The 27,218-nt window shown below is 42.5% G+C and overlaps 1 protein-coding gene across 1 annotated transcript in view; it reads left to right on the plus strand.

The window, feature by feature from the left end:
* The window catches only part of LOC149440032 (A disintegrin and metalloproteinase with thrombospondin motifs 2-like), a 987,780-nt gene that overhangs the window by 387,175 nt on the left and 573,387 nt on the right, over nt 1-27,218 (plus strand). Inside the window, exon 9 of the mRNA XM_089659016.1 lies at nt 23,639-23,719. Within this exon, the coding sequence (XP_089515142.1) occupies nt 23,639-23,719 (81 nt within the window). The remainder of the gene's footprint in view (nt 1-23,638; nt 23,720-27,218) is intronic.

Here is a 27,218-nt window from a genome sequence, read left to right on the forward strand (position 1 = left end):
CTCAAATCACACTTCATTAAATTCCATTTCCTTAATATTCCCCCTTCCACATATCTCACAAAACACCCCGCCATTCTCCTTCCCACTAATCATTACACACATACTTATATACTTTACTAACAAAAACCTTTCCATGCATACCACCCCTTTCCACCATTCACTTTTTGTTTTACCACCTTCTCCCTCTTAAGCTTCTCCATCTTGGAAGACCAAAATAAAATAAAATATGATCTTACAATTTTTTTAAAAAACCTTATCTGGTGCAAGAAAAACATAAGTATAGGAACACCTGATTTTTTTTTTAAATTCCTTTACTTAAAAAGTCTTAAAAGGTATAAAACAAACTTTGCACAAAAAAACAAAATACAAATTTTCCATCCAATAAACAATATCCATATCCCCCACCCACTAAATATTACAAAACAACTTTCTCTCAACACCTTTCCCTTCGTCTAAACACACAACTTTGCTTTCCTTTCGCAACTGTCACTCCATCTTCACACTTCACCCTATCAAAAAAAAAAACAAAAACAGCCACCCATATCCTCCCCAACATATATACACACACATACATACATACATACATACACACACACACACATATATATATATATATTGTTACAGTGTGACGATCTGTCACCCAGGATTCTCAACTAGGCAGGTTGAGGGGCTCCAGGGTAAGTGTTTGATACGGAGGAAAGTGGCTTTTCACTTTCCTCCTTTGTTTGTAAGGTCTGTTTTGGGATCTGGAGCCTGGAGATTTCAAAGAGATCTGGGAGGGATGAAATCTCCAATCCTGGGACCAGGTTTTGGGAATGGGCAGGAGACTGATTACACAGGTGTGTGCAGGCCTTTAGAGAGAGTCAGGACCAGGGTTCTGGGCTCTACCCCAGCAGATAGGAGTCAGGAGGGCTCCACCCCAGCAGATAGGAGTCAGGAGGGCTCCACTTGGAAGACAGGAGGTCACTGCCTGGACGTCAGGTGGGCTCCACCTAGGAGAGGTGGAAGCCAAAAGCAGCAAGGGGCTGCTAGAGACTAGCTGTGTGCTAGTGGCCAGCTGTGTGCACGAGCCATAATTCTTGAAGAAGTCTGCAGGAGACAGACATCAAGCTGAGTGTAAGCCATGAGGCTGAATCATTGTTTTGTTTGATGGTGGATACCCCTGCGTGGGAAGCTTTATGTTCTGGGACATTTGTTTAAATAAAATTGGGCAAAAAGGCCCTTAAAGAAGCGAGTCGCTGAGTGCTTTAAATGAAAAGCTCTACCACATTGAAGCGAGCTCCCACAATATATATATATATATATATATATATATATCAGTCACTTATATTTCATCCCACCTCCCTAGCCACCCAGCCTTTCCCCACACAATAAAGCATGATCTATTAAACGAAATTCCACCACCCTCCACTTCTTATAATTAGCATACCCCACCCACGTTACATATAGATCTCAAACAAAGCAAATCCACAGAACACGCTTTACATATTATTTGCTCTATTTTTTCCATTCCTTTACAGTAGTTTCCAACTTTCATGAGCTTCATCATAGCCCAACTTCCATGGACCATTCCAATACTCTTCCTCACACTCAATTATTCCTTTGTAAATATCAAAATATTCCTTACATCCCACAATACTTTTTTCACACAGTTCACTATAAACCACAATATCCTTTCTTCACTTCCAAACATCTGTGAATCACCATCCATGCCACATCCTTCTGCTTATTCACTAGCTCTCTATCACACACCTTCCATACTTCATTACTTTGGCTCTCACTTAAACCTCCTATCACCTCCACGCTTTCCCTTCTTTCCAATATATCCATCACTTTCTTACTTTCATACCATACTTCTTTTCCCACATTGTTCTGCTCATACCTTCTCAAACATCTCTCAATCCTTACACAAAAACACGGCGCACAAAAACTCACCGGCTTTCGCAAATTAACCTCACAAAACCTGTATCTTCTTAACTCGCTCCCACTAGCATATCTCAACATGCAACTTGCCAAACACTCCTTTTTACTTATCTCGCACTGACTCACATACTTTTTCACCAAAATCTTTCAATATTTACCATACCTTTTCTGCCATTCATTCTTCCTTTCATTACTTTCTCTCTTTTCAATTTCTCCATTCTTGACGCCCACAGGAACGTAAAGCATGTTATAAAACATGAAATAAATATAACAAAATAGCAACAATACTGCCTTAATTATTAAAGATTTCCCCTCCAAGCTCAGGGCCCTTAAGGAACAAAAATGAATTTTCTTTTGAATTTTCAAAAATACCTCCTCCCAACTTTCCCTCCCAAACAATTAGTTATTAAATAGATTGTAAGCTCCAAGGAGCAGGGACCTCCTATCCCTCTTGTATTGAACTGTATTGTTGCTGTATTGTCTTACTTTCTATTGTAAAGCGCTGAGCAAACTATTGGCGCTATATAAGTCCTGTATAATAATAATAATAATAATTAAATTTTACACCCAATATTTTAAATACTTCCTCCACATACTTTCCAGCCACCTTATCCTTCCATTCTCCAAAAAACTTACTTTCACTCTTGCCCATATTTATACCAAAACCACTTGCTGCACAGAAAATATCAATCATCAATTTTACCCTTCTCAGACCTGCACACTCTTACATACCACAGTCACATCATCCATATATCCAATTATGTTTAAACTCCTTCCCCCACTCCCAGGTACTTCCACTCCCGGCACAAACTTGTCTTTTGCCAATATTTTCAATAGAGGTTCAATTACACATACAAACAATACAGGGGACAGAGGACACTCCTGCCTCACACCAGCTTTCAATCTTACTTCCTCTGTCAACCACTCATTCATTTGTATCTTACTTATGACACTACTATACAAAATTTTTACCCATCTAATCATTTCCAGAATTCCATACCACAATGTTCACCCACTAGAGCCGTAAGGTATTCAATTTCCCTTATTTCAGAGATTGCTCCCAAGAGATGATTTTGCGATGGTATATCTGCTGATTTCCAAAAACGTGGTATCACCCTTCTGGCAGCTGTCAAAATATGAACTCCCAACCGTTTAGATGGTTTGGGAATACCCCTAAAGGGTAGACCCAGGAGATAATGTAGTGGATCTAGGGGCAGGACAACATTAAGTACTTGTTCCAGTACCTTTTAAACCATAACCCAATATCCCACAATCTGTGGACACTACCAAAAGATGTGTGACAATGTACCCACTCCTTCAACGCATCTCCAGCATTTATCAGATAAACTTGGGTTAATTGCATGTAGTACTACAGGAGTCTTATCCCAATGCATCAATAACTTATACTGTATATATTTTCTTTGTATTCTTTGTTGTGGATAAAAGGTAGGAGTACCATCTGTCTGAAACAAAAATTCAGGAGCAATAGGTGTCGTATTAGTTTTCACTGTGGGCAGCACAGTGGCTCAATGGTTAGCACTTCTGCCTAGCAGTACTAGGGTCATTGGTTTGTATCCCAACCACAGCACCACCTGCCTGAAGTTTGCATGTTCTCACTGTGCCTGTGTGGATTTCCTCCGGGTACTCCGGTTTCCTCCCACACTCCAGAGACATAATTGTCTAAATTGGCCCTAGTATGTGTATGTATGAATGTAGGTTAGGGACCTTAGATTGTACGCCCCTTAAGGGATAGGGACTGATGTGAATGTACAATATATATGTAAAGCTCTGCGTAAATTGACGGCGCTATATAAGTACCTGTAATAAATAAATGTATTAACTAACATCCTATGGAGCTTGTTAGCGTAGTGGTAAAACTTTTGTTTCATCCAGAGCAATTGCTGAACAGTGTTAGCTTCAAGGACCTTACGTTGTTCCTTAGGTCGAATCACTAATCGAAGTTTCTATACAGTGGGTGCATCTATAAGCTTTTTCTCCGCGCAGGTCATAAGATCAGCTTTTTGGTGGTCTAGATTTCTTAAGGTGTGAAATTTCCATGATAAAACAACCTCTAATGAATGCTTTGAGGGCTTCCCCCAATACTATATTATCAATGTGCAGCGCTAATAAAAATGTGTGTTATAATCAATGATGACCAGTGAGATCGTAAAAGAGAAAGGAAACATCAAAAAAGAAATGGAGCATAGTGAAAACTCCAATGAAGAAACAAAATGAACGGTATAACAAATAACAAATGAAAATAAATAAGTCCTCTAAATATTATAATAGTCCCAAAAATAGTGATGTGATCAAATCAACAAAATGTAGTGACTTCTGTGACTTCCGCACTGCACCTCCACCATAATGCACTCACCAGAAGTAAGTAGCAAGCAAGCCCAGAATGACACTAAGGGGTGTTCCTGCTTGTTCCTCCTGCCGGTGACCCGGCTGAAGGTGGAATCTCTCCAGAAGCCAGTGATACACCAAATGAACAATCAAAAGTAGAGTAACCAAGTCTCCATCTCCAGCCGACGGTGAACCAAGGAAAGGAATTCCTCCTAGAGGGCAAACTCATAGACCGAGCCCGGAGACAGTATCATATAGTGTAGTATGTTTTATTAAAAAGATAGCAACCACATGGAGCATAAAATCATCAATGGATAAAAAGCACTGACAAAGATGGCCGCCGAACCATCACGTTGACATGGTGGCGTGATGTCAGCACATAGGCTCCTCACTGCCGTGTTTCGTGCGCACGCACTTTCTCAAAGGGATCCACCTAGTGCCGACGCCATAACAGTGTATACCTTATATAGGCCTGAGGACATGTGATCAAACCAATGCCATTTTCTAGAAGACATATGGTCGGACAGGCACCATTTTGTTGTAGACCAGAAAAAACATAACAGTCCTGCACTTAAGATTGAAGGGATCGTACTGAATGCGAACCACAGATGGATATTAATTAACAATTGGGGTTAATAACAAGGACAATCTAATGTTCATTATGATGCAACCCCTCAAAATGAAAAATAAAATAAAATACAGAACCCATAAATGCATTCAAGTCCCTAAAACGCAGGTGATGTGCATAATGGGAACAAATGCAACATGTGTTAGAACAATATAAATGGTAACACCAAGTGGTTAATAGTGTGGTCGACCATAACTAGAAATGGAATATATAATAGCAGCCAGCAGCATTATATTCCACAAGACTGTGATGAAAAACTGGTCACAACATGTACAAAAGTTATGCACGTAAATGTAAATAAAAACATCACATATATAAAACATGAGAAACATGATGATGTATATAATACAATACACAAGCAGCAAAAAGGAAAAAATACCCTAAATGACAAATATAGATCCAAAAAATGTAAATATAGATCTGACAAATAATTAAAAAGGTAGCAATATAGAGAAAAGGTGTCATATAGGAAATAAAGAGGATAGATTGTAAGACACCACCACAGAGGCTCAGATATCCCGAGGAAGTGTTATTGCAAACAGAGCTAAGTTATCAGACCGACGCCATTTTCCAGAAGACGTATGGTCGGGCAGGTGCCATTTTGTTGTAGACCAGAAAAAACATAACAGTCCTGCACTTAAAATTGAAGGGATCGTTCTGAATGCGATGGATATTGATTAACAATTGGGGATAATAACAATAATAAGGACAATCTAACGACCATTATGATGCAGCCCCTAAAAGATCAAAAACTACAAAACTACATAGTTATATACTTAGTCTGGCTGAAAAAAGACAAAAGTCCATCCAGTTCAACCATAAAAAAAAAAAAGTTATAATCCTATACCCACAGTTGATACAGAGGAAGGCAAAAAAAAAACCCAGCAAAGCATGATCCAATTTGCACCTGCTGGGAAAAAAATTCCTTCCTGATCCTCAGAGTCAATCGGATATTCACTGGATCAGCTTTACCTATAAATATTAGTATCCAGTTATATTCTGTGTATCTAAGAAATAATCCAGGCCTTTTTTATAGCAATCCACTGAGCTGACCAGAACCAACTCTTGAGGGAGTCTATTCCACATTTTCACAGCTCTCACTGTAAAGAAACCTTTCCGTGTTTGGAGATGAAATTTCTTTTCCTCCAGATGTAAAGAGTGCCCCCTTGTCCTCTGTGTTGACCTCAGGGTGAATAGCTCTACACCGCGTTCACTATATGAACCACTGATGTATTTATACATGTTGATCAATGTTAATCTCCTCTTCTCAAGAGAGAATAAATGTAGTTCCTCTAATCTTTCCTCATATCTGAGCTCCTCTGTCAGGGATCTCCTCGATCCCTGCCGCGATGGTCCCGGCGCAGGCGCAGTGCACCGCCCTGTGCAGGGACACGGGCAATAGGTCCGGGCCGGCCGCGGCGTTCGAGTTCGCGCATGCGCAGTAGAAGCCGCGGCCGCCCGCTGGGCACCAATGGCAGCGCAGGGCGGGATATTTAAATGGCCCTGAGCTGTCATTCAGTGCCTTCTGGTCTTCCCTGCATCCTGTGAACCTGTGATCCTGTACCCCTTGTAAGTTTTGACCCGGATTGAACCTGACCTTGCTGCTTTCTCCTGCTCTGACCCTTGCTTTGCCTGACCTCTCTCCTGGATGCCCCCTATTGGATTTGACCTGCTGTTGCTGACCTGACGTGTGACCCGACCATTCTATGCCCGCTGCCTTGTACCTTGCCGTCCTCTCTGTTACCGACCCGGCCCGTCTGACCTTGCTCATCCATCCATCCATCCCTTGCAGTGGGGTCTTCCGACCTCCTCACATCAGACTCTTCCCCGTGGGAGCCCCTTGTGCATACTACTACCACTGACGGGCGCACCCAGTAGTCACGACCTGGTCTCAGGGAGCTCCAAGATTCCGTGCGCTGGGGACGCCTATTCAGTGGAGTGCTAGTAGTACCGCCGGGCGGTCCCTTACAGTAATTTTTACCGGAAGTTCATCAAGAACTTCTCGGGTCTGGTCTCCCCCATTACTCAGCTAACCAAGCTGGGAACCCGATTCAGATGGACACCAGAAGCGCAGGGAGCTTTCGAAGCCTTGATGAAGCTGTTCACTTCGGCACCCATTTTGGGTCACCCAGACGCCGTCCTGCCCTATATCTTGGAGGTAGATGCATCGGAGAATGCGGTAGGCTCCATCCTCTCCCAACGAAAAGGCACCAAGGAACTGCTCCACCCTGTAGCGTTCTTCTCACGGAAGCTTACCCCAGCGGAGAGGAACTATGATATCGGTGATCGAGAGCTACTAGAGATCAAAACGGCGTTAGAGGAATGGAGGTACCTGCTGGAAGGTGCGGTGCACCCCATCTTAATATTTACTGACCACAAGAACTTAGAGTATCTGAGAACCGCCAAGCGCCTACGCCCGCGACAGGCAAGATGGGCACTATTCTTTTCAAGATTCAACTTCCACATTACGTACCGGCCGGGATCAAAGAACACTAAGCCGGATGCGTTATCACGGATGTACGAAGACGCCAAGGAGATCCCAGTACCCGACACCATCCTATCCTCGGATAACTTCTTGGTCCTTCAGTCGGACCTTCGTTCCAGGCTAATGGAGGCATCCACAAACTTCTCTACCTCAGGCGGAGGGCCGCTCCAGAACAAGGGGGGACTCCTATGGAGGGAAGATCGAATTGTGGTGCCGGAAGAAGCCCGAACCCTGGTCTTGGGGCATTGCCACGACCACCCGATGGCGGGGCACTTTGGCCCAGAAAAGACCCTGGAACTTCTCCGACGCTCATTCTGGTGGCCAGACATGGCTAAGGATTGTAAGGGCTATGTAAGGTCCTGTGTCACCTGCCAGAAGAACAAGCCATCAAGAAACAAGGTTTGGGGTCTGCTGCGACCCTTACCTATTCCTGAACGGCCTTGGCAAAAGATCTCATTAGACTTTATAGTCGAGCTTCCGCCATCCCTAGACCACACGGCAATCCTGGTGGTCGTGGACCGCTTGTCCAAGATGGCCCACTTCATCCCGTTGAAGAAAACCCCCTCGACGGCCGAGACCGCGCGAGTCTTCATTCGTGAGGTAGTCAGGTTGCATGGGGTCCCCGAAGACATTGTCTCGGACCGAGGGGTCCAGTTCACGTCCAGATTCTGGAGAGCACTGTGCAAAGCCCTGGACATCAAATTATCTCTCTCCTCTGCGTTCCACCCTCAAACTAACGGTCAAACCGAAAGGACCAATCAGACCTTAGAGCAATACTTAAGATGCTATACTTCGTTTACTCAAGATGACTGGCTGCCACTTCTACCTCTAGCGGAATTTGCGTATAACAACGCCCGCCACTCAGCAACAGGGCAGTCCCCGTTCTTTGCCAACTATGGCTTTCACCCAGTCTTCCTCCCGGATTTGGTTTCGGAATGCCCAGTACCAGCAACACAAGATGTGGTAACGTTCTTCGCTGCGAAGAATAAGAAGCTTCAAGAGGCCATCAGTCGGGCCCAGGAAGACTACAGGAAAGCATTCAACAGGAAACGGAGAGGAGATCTGGTATTGCGGCCTGGGGAGAAGGTTTGGCTGGCGACGTCCAATTTAAAGATGCTTTGCCCGTCAAAGAAATTGGGACCCAAATTTATAGGCCCCTTCTGCATTAAACGGATGGTTAACGAAGTAGCCTACGAACTCGTCCTCCCTGACACGCTCAAGATCCACCCGGTCTTCCATGTGTCCCTGCTGAAGCCAGTGGTCCCAGATGCCTTCCCTGACCGGGAATCTAGACCCCCGGAAGCGGTAACGGTCGAGGGAGAAGAAGAGTTTGAGGTTGAAACAATCCTGAAGTGTCGAAGGAGGGGAGGCCAGAACCAATTCCTTATCAAATGGAAGGGCTATGGCCCTGAGGACAATTCCTGGGAACCAGCCCATAATGTCCATGCACCCAGACTTGTCCGGAGGTTTTTTCGCGATCACCCGTGGTGGAGAGATCGGGTGGGCATCCGGAGGCTGCCCGTAGGGGGGGGGGGGCAATGTCAGGGATCTCCTCGATCCCTGCCGCAATGGTCCCGGCGCAGGCGCAGTGCACCGCCCTGTGCAGGGACACGGGCACTAGGTCCGGGCCGGCCGCGGCGTTCGAGTTCGCGCATGCGCAGTAGAAGCCGCGGCCGCCCGCTGGGCACCAATGATAGCGCAGGGCGGGATATTTAAATGGCCCTGAGCTGTCATTCAGTGCCTTCTGGTCTTCCCTGCATCCTGTGAACCTGTGATCCTGTACCCCTTGTAAGTTTTGACCCGGATTGAACCTGACCTTGCTGCTTTCTCCTGCTCTGACCCTTGCTTTGCCTGACCTCTCTCCTGGATGCCCCCTATTGGATTTGACCTACTGTTGCTGACCTGGCGTGTGACCCGACCATTCTATGCCCGCTGCCTTGTACCTTGCCGTCCTCTCTGTTACCGACCCGGCCCGTCTGACCTTGCTCATCCATCCATCCATCCCTTGCAGTGGGGTCTTCCGACCTCCTCACATCAGACTCTTCCCCGTGGGAGCCCCTTGCGCATACTACTACCACTGACGGGCGCACCCAGTAGTCACGACCTGGTCTCAGGGAGCTCCAAGTCCATCCCCACCATCAGGGGCCCTGGTGAACAAGCACCCTGGGACTTAGATTCCGTGCGCTGGGGACGCCTATTCAGTGGAGTGCTAGTAGTACCGCCGGGCGGTCCCTTACATCCTCCATGCCTCGCATAATCAGTACAAAGGATTGGTTAAGGAAGCAGGCAGGAAAATGGTCCATAAACAGTCCAGGGTCAGTACAGGCAGCAGGCTGACATCCAGGCAGCAGGCAGGAACATTGTCCATGAGCAGGCCAGGGTTAGTACAGGCAGCAGGCAGAGACACGGTCAGTTCAGACAGCAGGCAGAGGCATACTTCATTAACAGGCCAGGGTCAAATGGTAGCAGGCAGAAACATCAGGCATAGGGAGTCTGTCAGGAAAAACCTGGACACATGGGTAGAGATTTCCGTTTGATGCCTCCAGACTCCAGACCCTGATCCGGGAATTACAAAACCCAGAGAAAACCAAAAAGTGAGTTTTCTCTCAGTTTTCTCTACTCAGAAAAACTACTCTGAAGCCTCTCACATACATGAGACAACCGTGTCATCTTGAATGACACTAATACAGTGGCAGGGAAAAACATCAGTTCAGGCAGCAGGCAAAAAACATGGCCAAGGTCAGTTCAGGCAGAAGGCTTAGTAGTAGATAATTCAGGTGGCAAGCAGAGGCATAATGACCATGCCTCTGCCTGCGGCCTGAAATGACCCTGCATGGTTTATCAATGGATAAACAGTCCAGGGTCATTTCAGGCTGCAGGAAGAAGCATGGTCTATTAACATGCTAGGGTCAGTTCAGACAGCAGACTCAGATATGGTCATACAGGGAAATAGCAGACAGTAGACACTGGGAAAATATTTTCACTTTACTTATACTTCACTGACAGTGTAGTGATATATGATAGATCCGGAAGCACTCTCCAATACAGAGGTCTGGCTGGCAGGAACATTGGGGGAGCAGTATCTGGTGTCATGGTGAATTCTGTTACTGGGACATACACATTTTCTTTGGGGTTTGCCGCCTGTTTGGGTAAGAGGGAGAATATCGGGGAAATGTCTTTTATGAATCTAGTCACTGAATCTGAGTGAATTTGTTCAGGATAAAGAAGGGCTGTAAGAATGTTCTCTTGGTACTTCAGAAAGGGTAGGGATCTTTGTGTGCACTTACGAATGATGACATAAGAATTGTACAGGGCTAACTAAGTAGAAGGCTACCTTTTTCATACCAATAGGATGATCTCTTGGTGGCTAAGTAGGACTGTAACATCTGATCAATTATATCCCCCCCCATGAATCTGTTATAGTTGTGCATGCACTTGGGTTTTTGGACAGGATCTGGTCTTGTTTGAAGTTCCACTGAGGTCTCATTGTGGAGTGAGGAAAAGATATAGACAGTTCATTTACCTCTCCACTTTAGGGTTAGCATTTCTTTATTCTGCAAACCCGAAAGAAAATGTGTATGTTCCAGTAACAGAATTCACCATGACACCAGATACTGCTCCCCCAATGTTTTGTCAGTCCTGTGGGACTAAAAGTCAAAGAAAAACTTTAGGGGCGGGGCTAACTTCCAGCATGTGAGCAGAGGGAAAACAGCTCTGGCCAGGATGATTAATCCTGCAGTCATCCTGAGGATTAGCGGTACCTGATTCTGTCAGAATCTACTACATTAAGAGGGACAAAAGTGAATATCCTGATCATCATGGTAAAAATCGGTCCCCCTGACGGGGAAATCCTCTGGTGAGAGACTTGCTAAGTTTGCGGCGTCAGCAGTACTAGCCATCGTGAGCCATGTGGAGGAGGAGCAGACCTGCAGAACTGGAAGATACACGTCTTTGTGGCTGGATCAGTGGCGGTAAGCCCCTTGCTTCGGAGAGATCGCACCCTGAAAAGGGGACATTCCCTGGATAAGATGTCTTAGTCTGTTACGGATAGTGAGCAGCCAGAAGAAGGCAATGCTGAGCATTCCTTGAAACAAATTATGACGGTCATTCAGCTCTGTCAGTCCACTCTTCAGAGCTCCAGAGCTCATGTTTAGTGGCAATCGCACTAAACATGAGCTCTGATTTTTCTGCAGCAACGCAGAAACAAAGTGCTAGTTTTGTCTATATAAAGTAAAGGCTGCAGGACTGTCAGCTGATTTATAGTATGCTATACCCTGAAAAGCTTAGGGCGGTGGATAGAGGTAGAGTCCATTTCTTCAAAGCTCTGGTGGGTGCCTCTCGCCGGCTGGATTCTAGAGGACGCCATGCAGTAGCAGATCAACGGGATGTTTGACTGTTTTTCATTTTTCAGAAGGGTCCTATAATAGAACTGTTGGTTTTTAGGAGACCATACTTCAGGTTGATAACTGGGTCCCCCTTCCCTTTCCCCCCCCCCCCCTTTTTTCTTCTCACTTTCCCCCCTTCCCCCCTTTTCTTTACACCCCCCCTTCCCCCCTCCTTTCTCCATTTTCCCCCTCCCCCTTCTCCTCCCCTTCCCTTTCCCTTCTCTTTCCCATCCCCATTTCCCCCTCCCTTTTCTTCTCTCCCTCCCCCCCCCCCTTTCCTTCCCCCTTCCTGCTTTTCCCCTCTCCGTCCCCTTTTCTCCCCCCATCCTTTTCTCCTTTCCCCTCCCTTCCCCCCTTTCCACCCTCTTCTCTCCCCCCTTCTTCCAACCCCCCCTCTCCCTCGCCTTTCCCCCTGTTAACATGCATCCAGAGGTCATGAATATCTAGTCACATCTCAGATCTTTGCACAATTCTGAGCCGGACTAACGGTAGCTCTGATTTAGCGGTACTTAATTTTAGTTGTGTCCCTATTGTGCTGTTCTTTTTTCCTTCTCTTTTTGAGCGCTCACATGCCAATTCTATAAGGTTTAGTCCCTCAGGGCACCAGGAGGATTGGACCACGTTGTTTATGTGTTCACGTCTCTTTCATTGTTACGTTCTGGGTATGAGGCACCCAACATATTGGGGTTGTGTGTGTGATGGGGGAAGTTGGGGACTATTTTTATGTTTTGTGGAGAATCTTCTATCCTTATTGACTCAAGTCATTAAGCCGGAGGCTCTGTTCCAAAAAGCTGAATCTGACTTGAACTACATTGAACAAAAGCTTGAGTTTGAAATACGGAAGAGCCTACCAGATGGGTCTGCAGCTCAGACACCTGGCCACCTTTTATCCAGAGAGGGGATCTCTCATCCAGGGAGCAGCAGCACCCATTCAACCCCTTGGGGGGAACTCTGGCAGATGCGGATCACCTTTTAACCACCTTGGGATCCCTTTGATGACAACCCACCCCTTAGAGGGAAAACATCCCCATTCCTGGTTTGCTCTGATGTCCTTTGGAGTTAATACAGGCGCATTATATATGTGCGTCCGGTGAGTGTGCATTCTCTATATCATTATTGCACAGTCACCGATCCCCAGGAAGCAAGCACCTTAAAGAGCACTTTAAACACTTCTTTGAACTGTTTATGAACTGGGATTATTGCCATTAACCTGTCTCAATAGGTTCATTATTAATTCATTTTTAGCGCTGCACCTATCTTATATAAGTCAATATTGGGTGGAAAATAGCAGAGATACTGACCTCTTCACACAGTGGGAGGCTTTTAAAGCTACCCTTCGAGGGGAGTATATGAAAACTGTTAAGGATTTTTCTAGAGCTTTGGGAGTGAATATTGTCAAGGCAGGGGCGCAGGTGGCTGCAACGAGCGTGCATATGTGTATGATCCGACTTTGGCCAATTATGGAGTGTGGCAGGAATGTACGCATACCTATCGTTTACACTTAACAGAACAATCTAGTCAAAACCAACTACATCGATGTAAAAGCCAACTACATCAATGTAGACAAATTTTTGAGCATGGGGACAAAAGTGGTCACCTTTTGGTATTTTTAGCATGACCCTCTTATATTCCAATATCTATTTTGCGTCTCCGGACATCTCGGGGATGCATTGTAGAGGACAACCAAGGAATAGTACATACTTTTGAGCAATTCTATCAAGATCTTTATAAATTGCAAGGCGGGTTTTTGGATTCTGATATCTCTGTGTTTCTAGCCTCTATCACATTACCTAGATTGCCCAGGGAATGTAGTAAAGCATTGGACCAGGCCATTACAAGGAACGAGATTGAGGCTGTGATTGCTTCTTTTGCTCCTCATAAGTCTCAGGGATTGGATGGTGCCTTGCTTACTCCGAGTGTATAACTTAGCTAGACAAGAGGGAAAACTACCATATTCTATGAGACAGGGATTGATAGTCCTATTACCTAAGGCAGGGAAGGACCCTTTGGAATGTGAATCATATCACCCCATTTCTTTGATGAATGCTGACATCAACATTTTGGCAAACGTGTTGGCAAGGAGGCTGCAGAATGTGATTGCCAAGATAGTTGGAGAGGACCAAAAGGCTTTATACCAGGCATATGTGCACATATTAACATCAAGCAATTGTCTGTAAATTTGCAGGTTACTCATGATAATTCTGTTCAAAGAGTGATTGCATCATTAGATAATAAAAAGGCTTTTGAGTCTGTAGAATGGGCATATCTTTTTTCACTTTTGGATAGGTATGGTTCTGGTTCCGTTTTCATTTCTTGGGTGAAATTGCTTTATTGTGAACCTGTGGCCTGAATAAAGGTCAATGGACTTATCTTGGACCCATTTCAGATTGATAGGGGAACAAGACAGGGCTGCCTTTTATCTCCTCTCTCATTTGCACTGGCTAGTGAGTCATTGGCTGCAAAATTGAGAGAGGATGTTAATAGCAAGGGCCTATGTATAGGGGAATTTGAAGAGCCAGTGTCATTATACTCCTATATTTAAATGATCCAGATTCTCCACTGTCTGCAGCCTTCTTGATTATTCAGGAATTTGGAGTTTATTCCGGTTTTAACTGGGATAAATCGGTCTTATTCCCCTTGGACGCACAACCTGACCTGCGATCTCCTTCTCATTGTCCCATTACTATCCAGGATAAGTTTAAATATCTCGGGGGTTCATGTTCAGCTCCCACTACACTCTTTTTTTAGATAATAATCTTTGGCCTGTTATTAGATTGTTTAAAGACAGGGCTCAGAAGTAGAAGGATCTTCCGTTAACGCTGTTGGGCAGGATTAATTTGTTCAAGATGATTAATTTACCTAAATTTCTCTATATTCTCTCCAATGCTCCACTATACCTTCCAAAGAGGCTTTTTAAACATAGTGATTCACTGCTTAGTGCTTTTTTGTGGGGTTCCAGGGTGTCTCTGGAAATTTTACAACGTCCAATAGAAAGAGCATAATAAATTGGTTTCTAGCTATTATTCAGCACTCACTCTAATAGATAGTAGACAATGCCATAAAACTAGGGAAATGATGGAATGCTCTTATCCCAGATCTGACAGCTCAAAGATGGTCAGAGGAGCTTCATTCATATGTGGCTTCTGTCATTTCCTCTAGGGACAAGATGATACAGATTTGATATCTACATCAGATACATCAGACGTATTACACACTGCTAAGATTATTTAAGATTGGTAAAAGGAACTCTGCAACATGTCATAAATGTTCGGTGACTGAGGGAACATTCCTGCATATGGTCTGGGAGTGTGCTACGGTCCGACCACTGTGGTCCCAAGTCACCCAATTTATAGCAGACGTGTTTGATTTACCAAACGTTTGTAGCCCACTTTTTTGCCTCCTGGGGGTAATTGAGGACGATATTATGGATAATGCCACGCAGACCTTTTTGAGATTACTAATTTTATATGTGCGTAAATTGATAGTGTTACATTGGAAACGAACGGATGTCCTTGGTTTGGCAGCCTGGAAAAAACGAGTGAGTTATAATGTCCCACTATATGAAATGACATATCAATCCAGAGGATGCCCTAAAAAAATTTCTGCAAATTTTGTCTAGAAGGATAGAATCCTTGGATACAGTAGACAACAGTCCTGGGGTGGTATAATTAGTGAATTGAGTATGATATATAGTCAAATTGTCCATTGTTGTCTTAGATGATTGGATGCACTGATACATGATATTGTATTGTTCCTAGTACATAGTAGTAAGTGTAGGAGTTCACTTCAAAAAGTCTGGTTTCAAATTTGTTCTCTTTCTGTGTTCCTTTTCTTTTCCCGTTGAGTTTTCCTTTCTTTCCTATGTCTCTTAATAAGAAGCAACATCTTATTGCTGCACTCGAAATAATACATGTGAAACTGCTATATGTACTTATGGTATCCGTCTTACTATATTTACTGTATGGCTTTGCAGATAACATCTGATAAGCCATTTGGTTGTGCTACATTGTGCAATGTCTTGGTAGAACTGGATAATACTTACGCTTTTGTTCTTATCTGCATATTCCCTCTAATATTTTGTACCAGAAATTGTTTTAAAACTTTATATTCCTCCACGGTGGCAGGTTTCTACATAAATGGATGGGCATAAAATGAATTCAGATTGTTTGTTTGTAATGTATTGGTTTGCATAAAGATCACACTGCTCTATCTGAGGGCTTGGCTGTGCTGTAATAGGTTCTGCTGAATTAGAGGGAAACCATATGGGATTTAAAAGCAAGCCTGGGAGGCTAGTATGGGCTCTACTTCTTTGTGGTGGATTTGACACCCCTACTAGTACTTGGCCTATCATCTGGGAGTGCTACGTTGCTTGTGCTCGCCACTGCACCAGGATTTACAACGCTAATAGTGGTTGCCTGCTCCCTCTCAGATCACCTGAATCTTTTTGTTAGGACTCTGCTCCTCCAAATTGACCCACTGATTTCAGCTAGCTCATACTCAGAGTCTGACAGTGAGATTTCCCCTCTAATCTCGTCTGTCATACTCAGTATCTAGAATGCCTCCTCACTGGTCTATTTTTTAGATGTGTTTGTATATTGCTGCACTGCTGATATTATGACAGATGTTGATGGCTTCCTGGTGCGAAGATCATAGATGTTGGTGCACTGGGAGATGAAAGATGTTGACTTAACTGTTAACTGTGACACTGATGGATGTTGATTGCGCAGTATGACACTATATGGTCCACTGGGACACTATGGAAGATGATGTTGTTCCACTGCGGACACCGGCAGATGTTGACGGTCCAATGTGGCCACTGATAGATGTTGATGTTGCTCAGTGGAGGAGTTGTTCTCCTGGCATCTAAGGGAGTCGTTCTGCTCCGGCAATGCCACTCCTTGACTGATGTCCCCAACATCAAGCAACCAATTGTATTTATAGGGATGTGTCAGCTCAGCACTGACCCTCTGCCCCATCTAACTGTGACCTAACTACTCTGCTCTTGTACCTGCACCTCCATATCTCTACCCACCAGCTTCTGATGGGTATATTCAAAACTCTCTTTCAGGATGTTGATGCATTGCAGTGTTGCCAGCAGTGTTCTTAAATGCAGGACCTGGGTTTCCAAGGAAACAACCTGCCCACATTTTGCACAGCAGTATTCGCCCTTGAACGGATGCTTAAGGAATGTATACATGGCAGAACACCATTCCTGTTGGACACGGTACCCACTAATGTAATGGGGATAATCCAAGATGATTAAGAATAATATTTGCCAAAATTTTGTGTTAATCTTCCATCCTGACTCCTGCATTATATTCTGAGCACAGGTTGTTCCCTAGCTCTTTGGAATGTCCTTATCACACTGCTCCTGGCGTCCTCTCCACCTGAACCCTGATCCACGCAAATTTAAATGTTTTGTACCAGATGACGGTCAGGATAATCAAGTTAAAAAACATACCCTGGAGAGCCCTTCTCCACATGGCGTGGGGAATTGCTCCCCTGGGATGTATATATGGTTGGAATTCTACACCAGCTGGGAAATACAGTTGCAAGAAAGTATGTGAACCCCTTGGGATTACGTGGAGTTTTGCATGAATTGGGCATAAAATGTGCTCTGTACGTCATCTAAGTCACAACAATAGAAGAACACAGTCTGCTGAACATAATACTACACAAACATTAGATGTTGCCATGGTTTAATTACACATAACATGTAAACATTCACAGTGCAGGGAGGAAAAAGTATGTGAGGCCCTAGCTTAATGACTTCTCCCAGAGCTAATTGGAGCCAGGAGTGAGCCAACCTTGACTCCAATCAGTGTGATGATATTGGATGTGTTGCTGACAGCTGTCCTACCCTTAAAAAACACACACCTGTTTTGGGTTTACTGGTTTCAAGAAGCACTGTCTGATGTGAACCATGCCTCGCAGAAAAGAGCTCTCAGAAGACCTACGATCAAGAATTGTTGACTTGCATGAAGCTGGAAAGGGTTACAAAATGATCTCCAAGAGCCTTGATGTTCATGTGTCCACTGTAGGACAGACTGTCTACAAATGGAGAAAGTTTAGGACTGTTGCTACTCTCCCTAGGCATGGTCGTCCTGTAAAAATGACTGCAAGAGCACAGCGCAGAATGCTGCCTGAGGTAAAGAAGAATCCCAGAGTGTCAGCTAAAGACCTACAGAAATCTCTGGCACATGCTAACTGGCACATGTTTTTGTTGACACATCTACAATAAGGAAAACATTAAACAAAAATGGAGTACATGGGAGGACACCACGGAGGAAGCCATTGCTGTCCAAAAAGAATATTGCAGCACGTTTGAAGTTTGCAAAAGAGCACCTGGATGTTCCACAGCACTACTGGCAAAATATACTGTGGACAGATGAAACCAAGATTGAGTTATTTGGGAGGAACACACAACACTATGTGTGGAGAAAAAAAGGCACAGCACACCAACATCAAAACCTCATCCCCACTGTAAAACATGACGGAGGGAGCATCATGGTTTGGGGCTGCTTTGCTGCCTCAGGGCCTGGACGGATTGTTGTCATTGATGGGAAAATTAATTCCAGAGTTTATCAAGACATTTTGCAGGAAAACGTACGACCATCTGTCCGCCAACTGAAGCTCCGCAGAGGATAGGTGATGCAACAGGACAATGACCCAAAGCATACAAGTAATTCAACAAAACAATGGCTGCAACAGCACAGAATACGCCTTCTGGAGTGGCCCAGTCAGAGTCCTGACCTCAACCCGATTGAAATGCTGTGGCATGACCTTAAGAGAGCAATTCACACCAGACATCCCAAGAATATTGCTACACTGAAACAGTTTTGTGAAGAGGAGTGGTCCAAAATTACTCCAGATCATTGTGCAGGTCTGATCTGCAACTACAGGAAACGTTTGGTTGAGGTTATTGCTGCCAAAGGAGGGTCAACCAGTTATTAAGTCCAAAGGTTCACAAACTTTTTCCTCCCTGCACTGTGAATGTTTACGTGTTATGTGCAATTAAACCATGGCAACATCTAATGTTTGTGTAGTATTATGTTCTGCAGACTGTGTTCTTCTATTGTTGTGACTTAGATGACGTTCAGAGCACATTTTATGCCCAATTCATGCAAAACTCCACGTAATCCCAAGGGGTTCACATACTTTTTCTTGCAACTGTAAGTAGTTCTTTTCTTTCTTAGTAAGCACCCGAGTACAATACCCATATTCAATTGATCTTTTTAGTTCTTTATACCCTCTTGTAGGATCTTTGTTAAGTTTTAGATATGTCTCTGAATCGGACAACATGTCCATTAGCGGAGTGTGGTAAAATGTCTTAGAACAACCACCCCTCCCCCTTTATCAGCTGGGCGTATAATGAAATCTTAAAATTTTTCCAAAGATTCTATACCATCCTGTATGTGTTTTAGATTAACTCCTTTCTTTTGGGACCACTGATGATAAATCTCGTACCACCAGATTTCTAAACATTGAATAGTTGGATTGCACAGTGATCTATTCTTAAGACCACTATTCAAACAATCTCCACCCATCAATGTATTGGATTGCGGTATAATTCCATCACCCAAAAAATATTATTTCATGTTTAGCTTCCTTATATATTTATGTCTATATAGACAAATTTATTATTAGGTTGCTTCATAGTGTACATAGGAAGTCGGAACATGATTACAAACAATATATAAAGCTGGAAATCGCAGCCTATATCTCTGCGATAAAGCGGTGGTGAAAGTGTCACACAAATATTAAATGGTAAAACAAAGCAGCCGTTTTAAATAACTAATAAATCAATTTACAGTGACTAGAAAGGTTCACATAAACAGAGCTCTGTCATAATAAATTATTCTAAAGATAGGAATCTAACATAAAACAATGTCCAATCAAAAACCATTAAAAAGGAAATTCTAAAGAAACTTCCACCAAAATAAAAAATGTGAAAAAGTTCAGTTCATTTCAGTAATGTGATATCTCTTTAAGGTAGCATTGATCCACCATCAATGTGATCCTGCAGTGATTATCACCACATTGAATTCAACATTCACCAGAAGCTTAAAAAATGGACCCTTTTTGAAGAAGTCGGAAGTGACTAAACGCGCCAAGAACGTGACGTCAGGTGTAGACGTAAACCGGAAGTTACGGAGCAGACATCTTGAGAGGTTCTGTATTGCTGTATGCTGTTACCGAGGGGACACATGATTATTGATCAAAGCAATATACATTTTAATTCCTTTTGATTGTAAGCACAATTTTAATAAAATAGACCCATTTTAAATACATACTACACCATATGGCTTTTGTTTCTGACCCATGTTATGAAGCCATGAGGATATTGAAAGCTGAAGTAGTCTTGGATGAGGGGAGCCATGGAGCTTGTGGATTGTACAGTCCGGTAAGGTGCATGGTTTGGAAGGATTCATGTTTCACTAGTGTTGTGGAAGAGGGGAGCACTTAATAATATATACCAAAGAATATTACACTATTATAGGTTTTTTCGGAGGGAAGGACACATTTGGAGCCTGAGTTTTTGTGGAATTTTGCCATGGAATGAGATTTAAAGCTATACACAAGTCTAGATAGGGTAAGAGTATTTAATACAGCCACTTTGAAGTGGACATTGGGTGGAATTTTTGCACACATTATGCACTGGGTTTTGAACATATTTTGTTTTATGAAATAGGGATAATGCACTATGTATAGTTTTTTCTTTTTTGAGGTACACGTGGATTACGAAGGAGTGATTTCATGAAGGTGGATTGATTAGGAGCATGAATTTGTATTGATTTGAGGATTTCACAGACACTGAGAAGGTTTTATTTTGACTTTGGACTTTCGGTGGAGAAAGTGTGACTTTTTTGCATCTAGGGTATTTCAAAAAATCTATTATTATTTTAGTGTTTTGTATCATATTTTTGGGTGAACCAAATTTTGTTATTATACTCACCAGAAGCTGGTGAATAACCAGCAGTGAAAACTCAGTGGAAAATCAATCACCTTAATGCTGAATGGTTGTGAAAACGACAATTGGATAATCAGCCAGCAACCTAAAACAACCTCCAATCAATGGATTATTAATTGCTCATGCTACGATCTCCTCATCATCCCGATTAGATGATATCAATCCATATATGGGCAAAATAAAACAGCCACCTAGTGTGATATCATATGCACATTTATTACCTTAAACAACCCTCTCTTTTTAAAATGCATTCACATTGAGTAAAAAAATAATGCATTTTGTAAGCAAGCACTTCCAATAAAGTGGCCTCTGCTAGTATGGCTGGTGACAGTCTCACCACACACTGGTTCCTATGGATTCTCAGCAACAGTGGTCACATGATCGCACCACGTGGTCCCGGCGTGCATGTTGACATCACAGATGGTCACCCCCTTTGAAGTTCTGGGACACGTTGACCTATAGATATCATGTGACACACATGCTTTCCTATGGCTACAATCCCCCAGAGTATAGCAGATTAACTTCACATACTTATTGTTACAGTGTTAGTATTGGCCACTCCAACTTCTTTCCTCTTTTTGTCTGTTGTCCATAAAGGGCAGACAAGGTAATGGTGTCATATTGTACTTTTTATAGGCTCGCACTGACCTCCTGCATTTTACAGTCCGCTGTCTGTCTCGGGTGATCCCTGTGTGAGAGGATTGTGCCCCTCCCCCTTCATGGGGATTATTTGTTCTCTCCCCCTTTCTGCTCCTGTGTGAGCCTCCGTTGTCATCTATTCTTGGGCGCATCGGGGCGCCACCAGTGAGCCTTTTGGAACCAAAGTGTTTTCTGCCCTTCTCGGTACAACTGGATAATTCCAGAAGAAAATTAGATGGTATGTAAGCTGTAAATGGATGTATATAATTTTGTGTATATCTTATTGTCATGTTTTGTGATTTTGATCTATATCCACTACAATTTGTAAAATGTTTCTGCCATCTTCTCGTTCAGCATACCCCTGAAGAAAGACTAATGTTCTGAAACACGTTCTCTGCTGAAGCTTACTCCCCCCTTACTGTGCTCTGAGTTGTAGGAGAAGCTGCAACATTATGTCTCAGCTTTAAGCAAGTTATATATACATACCATTCATTTATATGTATATACCATTATATATACATACCATTCGATGCTGTATGTAGGTTTTTATATGAATGTTATGTGTTACACCATGATGTTCTTTCACATGTTTTTTGAATAAAATTATTTATTGATAATTTTTCTATTGTTTGTTCTGGGTTGCCCTTAAAGTCCCAGTCCAAATTGTTGGGGAATTCATCTTTGAGCATATCACTCCATGCTGGTAACCATGGAATTAATTCAGTGCTGGGCCCAGCTGTCTCCCTGGCATAGTGGATTTCCAACCCAGCACTGGAGTTAGTGAAATCCTTTCCTCCAAAAACGTGGAAAATCCTCACAACAAACCCCTATTGCAGCTGGGTAGGAGCCTTGGGTGCCTTCTTAGTACATGGGGCTTGGTTGGCCAAGGGAGCTTCCTTCAATCAACATCCTAGAATTTGGTGAAATTTTTTGTCCCTTCAAAGCTTCACCTGATGAGAATCCACCATCAAGGATGCACTAGAAGATGTGCCTAGAAGTTGTGCCTTGCATAAGGAAGTGAATTTTATACTCTCTTGGGCAGAGCTAAATATTCCCAGCCTGTCCACATCTCAGGCATGGAAAATTGACGGGTAGATTTTCTCATTCATTGGGGTTTAGATCCAGGGAAATAGGTTGTACATTTGGTAGGCCTTCCAAGCCCTTTGCCACAAGTAAGAAATAACAGACAGGGATCTCCTGGCTTCTAGATTCACCAACAAACTGAACAGGTTTGTCTCCAGGGCCAGCAATGCTGTGCCCTTTGCAGTGGGATCCGGTCAGTCTGCAGGGAACTTCAGATTCTGGTCTGTTCCAAAGGAACAAGATGGAAGTTATTTTTATTGCACCAAATTTTCCCAGGAGGATGTTGCATTACTCCTAGTGAACTCTCTGTTGGTCCAACCAGATCATCCAGATCTTCTGTCCCAAGGGTAAGTACACCACCCTGTTTCACTGGCTTTGACAACATGGCTGTTGAAGCCCAGGTCCAAAGAAACATTTTTTCTCAGATTCTGTCAACCCTAACAGGAAGCTGACTTATTGGAAAATCTACCATCGTGTCTTGGTGTGAGTCAAAGAAATTACATCTTAGGAAGTACTCTTTGTCTTTCGTCCGGTCTGGTCTGGATCTGGCTTTGAGTACTCTCATTTGTGGAATGTGGGGTTGTGGTTTTTAAAGGGTTTTTTGAAAGGATTGTGAGGCTTTTGAAGCAGAAAAAGGTATACCTGTGAATAGGATCCCAAAAACTCTTTTTACTATTTTCATTCAGAAGATGAAAGTTCGCTCAGAAAAATTGGGAGGTGTTTTCACAATTTTCTGGTCTGGTAATTTATCATGAAATTGTGACAGCGTCACATCAGAGTAAAGTTAAAATTTTATTGGGTACTTAAAGCTGAGAGAAAAGCAATTTTAGAGGAGGTACAGAAAATGTTAGCCTTTACTCATTCCTAAAGCATATGGCATCCTGAGGTTCTGTAGTCACTTCAGGAAACTAAATGTAATGTCCAAATATGAATTTGGATATTATATTTAGTTTCCTGATATTTATCCCATGCCTGAAGTGGAAGAGTTGATAGTAAGTTTGGTTACCACCGGGTACATTGTCAGAATCGATTTTCAAGGGGTATTACAAGAAGTGAGGAAAGAGCCTTGCTGACGCACAAATTAAAGCTAACCTTTTACATTTTTACCATATTTCTACATTAATGTTCAATTTGTTTTTACACTGTGTATTATAGTTTACTTTTTTTATTCCATTAAGGTTACATTCGGGTATTTGAAATTCCAGCTTCTGCCCGCCATTTGCTTATTCAAGAAACAGATTCATCCACTCATAACTTTGGTAAGTAGAAGGGGATTTTTTTTATTTCCAGTAGTTAACTGTTAGTAGAACTGTTTGTTTTGAATAGAGTTAGAAAGAATTTGAATTTTTTATCAAGGTATTATTGTTGTTTGTACCCCCCTGTCCTATCATATCAAGATGTATCCAAGAGGGGGTTGCTATTTGCTGTAGGGGGCCTGAAGATTAGATTGGTAAGCAGACTGACTGGTTTTCAGTATAATGATGGACACACTTAACACTTTAATTTACACTGCTCTGAACACTTCCAGGTTCAAAGCTGTCAAAATTCCTGCACATCTGTCAAATGTAGAAGCAGATCTGAGAATTATCTGTGCTTGATCTGTTTGGGTTAGTAAACCCTGATGTCTATTTATCAGTTCCTTTGTGACTGTAAAAAATAGAGAAAAAATATATTTAAAAAATACAAAAGTGTAATAAAAAAAAAGAACTCCCCTTCCCACAAACATACATACATATACAGTATATATACATGTGTAATCAGAATGCATGCATGTATGTAAACAGATATTATGTATTACACATCCCTGCACACCAGAAGTAGAAGAGTAATTTCAGGGCAGTTATTTTAGTTCTGAATTATTGGAACTGCTTTTAATGTGTCGCCTATTTACAATTTGGGGTAACTTCAATCTGTCTCATTTTTTACTTAACCCATTTGCTATGGCCCTGTTCTTTTTTTTAAAATTTAAATATTTATTAAATTTTTCATATTAATACAAAAACCCAAAAAGGGAAATAATTCTCATACAAATAGACAATTATATAACCTTTCTACCTTTCCCTTACTAAAAACTCTTTTCCCTCCCGTCCCACTACCCCCCCTCCCGCCCCTCCTCCCCCCTCCTCCCCCTCTGCAGACTCTAGCCCTTTCTAATCTCTTGAGGCTTATTAATTTTTTTGCTAACATCCTAGTTCATATCTTCCTATATTTCTCTTTCAATCCTGCTCTTTCCCACTTTTCCCATCTCTTGGAATAAACTCTCATCCTATCTTCCTGCATATGGTATGATCTTTCCATTCTACCTATCTGGTTTACTCTATTAATCCAGTCTACCTCCTTCGGTACCTCAGCTTTCCGCCAAAACTGGGGTATCAACCCTTTCGCCGCATTCAAGAAGTACCAAATACCTGAATCTTTATATTTATTTACAGATGTCTCCACATTGTGTAGGAGGCACGTTGTTGGGTCTAACCCTATGTCAATTCCAGTTATTTCTTCAATTAATTTAACTATTATCTTCCAAAAAGCCTGGATTTTCGGACATTCCCACCATATGTGAAACACCGTGGCTATCTCTCCACATCCTCTCCAACACATATTTGAGTTTTCCCCATTCATCTTGTGCTCTACACTCGGTGTAATATGCCATCGTGTCACACACTTATAATTAACCTCAACCTCTCTCATACTAACATTATCGTGTATCAATCTAAACATCTTTCTCTGTTTATCTTCATCAAACCCAACTCCCATATCCCTTTCCCATTTTGTCATAAAAATTAACTTTGTGTTTGTGTCTAATTCTGTGAGTATTCTATACACTTTTGAGATACCGTGCTTCCCATCCCTTCGTGTCTCTAACAACCTTTCAAACATATTCCACTCCCGTTTTATTCTCAGGGGTTTCGGTAGGTTTCCAATAAAACTTTTCAATTGATGATATTTCCACTCATCTATTCTAATAAAAATATCTCCCTTCTTCTCTATTAACTCTTTAAGTGATCTCAATTCTCCCTCCACCAAAACATCTCTCAATTGGGTATCCTCCTTTCTAAACCATCTCCCTGATATCTTATCCTGTCCCGGGGGGAAGTACTCAGTATTTGTGAGAGGCATTAATATAGAGTTAAATTCCCATTTCATGTTTTTGTGTAAATTGTCCCATACCCTAAAGACATTTAAAGTGTAGATACTTGTGCTTTCTTTAATTCCCCTGAACTGTGGTGGAACCCATATTATCTGACTCAATCTATTGCCACTAAGATCATTTTCAATTGTTACCCAGCTTTTCCCCTTATGGTTAAATGTCCAGTCATATATTCTTGCTAAAACCACTGCTTTATAGTATCTCTTGACATCTGGTAGGCCCAATCCCCCTTTCTCTTTAGTCCTACCCAATGTTTCATATGCTATTCTAGGTTTTTTATTCTTCCAAATATATCTTGTTAACATTTTTTTCATTATCTTAAAGAAGGCTTCTGGAATTTTAATTGGTACCATTTGAAATCTATACAGTATTTTAGGCATAATTACCATTTTGACTAGGTTTATACGTCCTATCCAGGATGGATTTCCTCCTTCTAGTCTTTTTAAGTCTTCCCTGATCTCATTTATTAAAGAGATATAATTTAATCTATACAAATGCTTAGATGAGGCAGTGAGTTTTATTCCTAGGTATTTTATCTCTTTTTCTCTCCATATAAAGGGGAATTCTTTTTGTAGTTTTTCTTTTTCATTCTTTGGTATATTAATATTCAGGATCTCTGTTTTCGTTGGATTAATTTTTAAATTTGATAGTTCACCATACTCCTTCAGAATCTTCATTATATTTGGGAGAGTTATTCGGGGATTCCCCACATAGAACAATAAGTCGTCCGCAAAGGCCGCTACTCTATGTTCTATGGATTCTATCTGAATTCCCTTTACCGATCCACTATTTCTTATTATTGACAACAGAGGTTCGAGTGACAATACATATAGCAGAGGGGACAGTGGACAGCCCTGTCTTGTACCATTAGACATTCCGATGGGTTCTGATCTCTCCCCATTTACCGTGATGATTGCAGTAGGCTCCCTATATAATTTACTTATCCACTCTCGCATTCTCTCACCTATCCTCAGCACTTTTAAGTTGTCCATCATAAAGCCCCAGTCCACTCTATCAAATGCCTTTTCTGCATCAATTGACAAGAGCACCACCGGGGCTTTCCCCTTTCTACTTTTCTGAATAAGCATCAGGGTTCTCAAGCCGTTATCTCTACCTTCTCTCCCTGGTACAAAGCCCACCTGGTCTCCATGAATCCATTCAGGCATCAGATCCCTCAACCTGTTTGCTAACACCTTTGCATACAGTTTAGTGTCTGTGTTCAATAATGAGATAGGTCTATAGCTGGAGCACTGAGATGGATCTTTTCCCTCCTTGTGAATAAGTACTACATGGGCCTGTAGGGATTCTCTCCTCACTTCCATCCCACCTCCCAGAGCATTCATATATTTCTCCAACTTGGGTAGCAGTACTTCACTAAATTTCTTATAGTACTTAACTGTATATCCATCCGGGCCTGGGCTTTTTCCCCCCCCTGTGCTTCTTAATGCTATTTTAATTTCTTCCTGGGAGATTTCTGCGTCTAGGGAGTTCAACTGTGCTTCACTTAGTTTTGGTAATCCCGCATTTTTTAAGTATGTCATCTTTTTTTCATTAATTCCCTCTTGGGCTTCTTTTAGGGGGCCTTGGGGGCTAATATTATATAACTTTTT

The sequence above is a fragment of the Staurois parvus genome, unplaced genomic scaffold, assembly GCF_062004578.1.
Source record: "Staurois parvus isolate SC_StPar_1 unplaced genomic scaffold, SC_StPar_1.0 ptg001129l, whole genome shotgun sequence".
Taxonomy (NCBI): Eukaryota; Metazoa; Chordata; class Amphibia; order Anura; family Ranidae; genus Staurois; species Staurois parvus.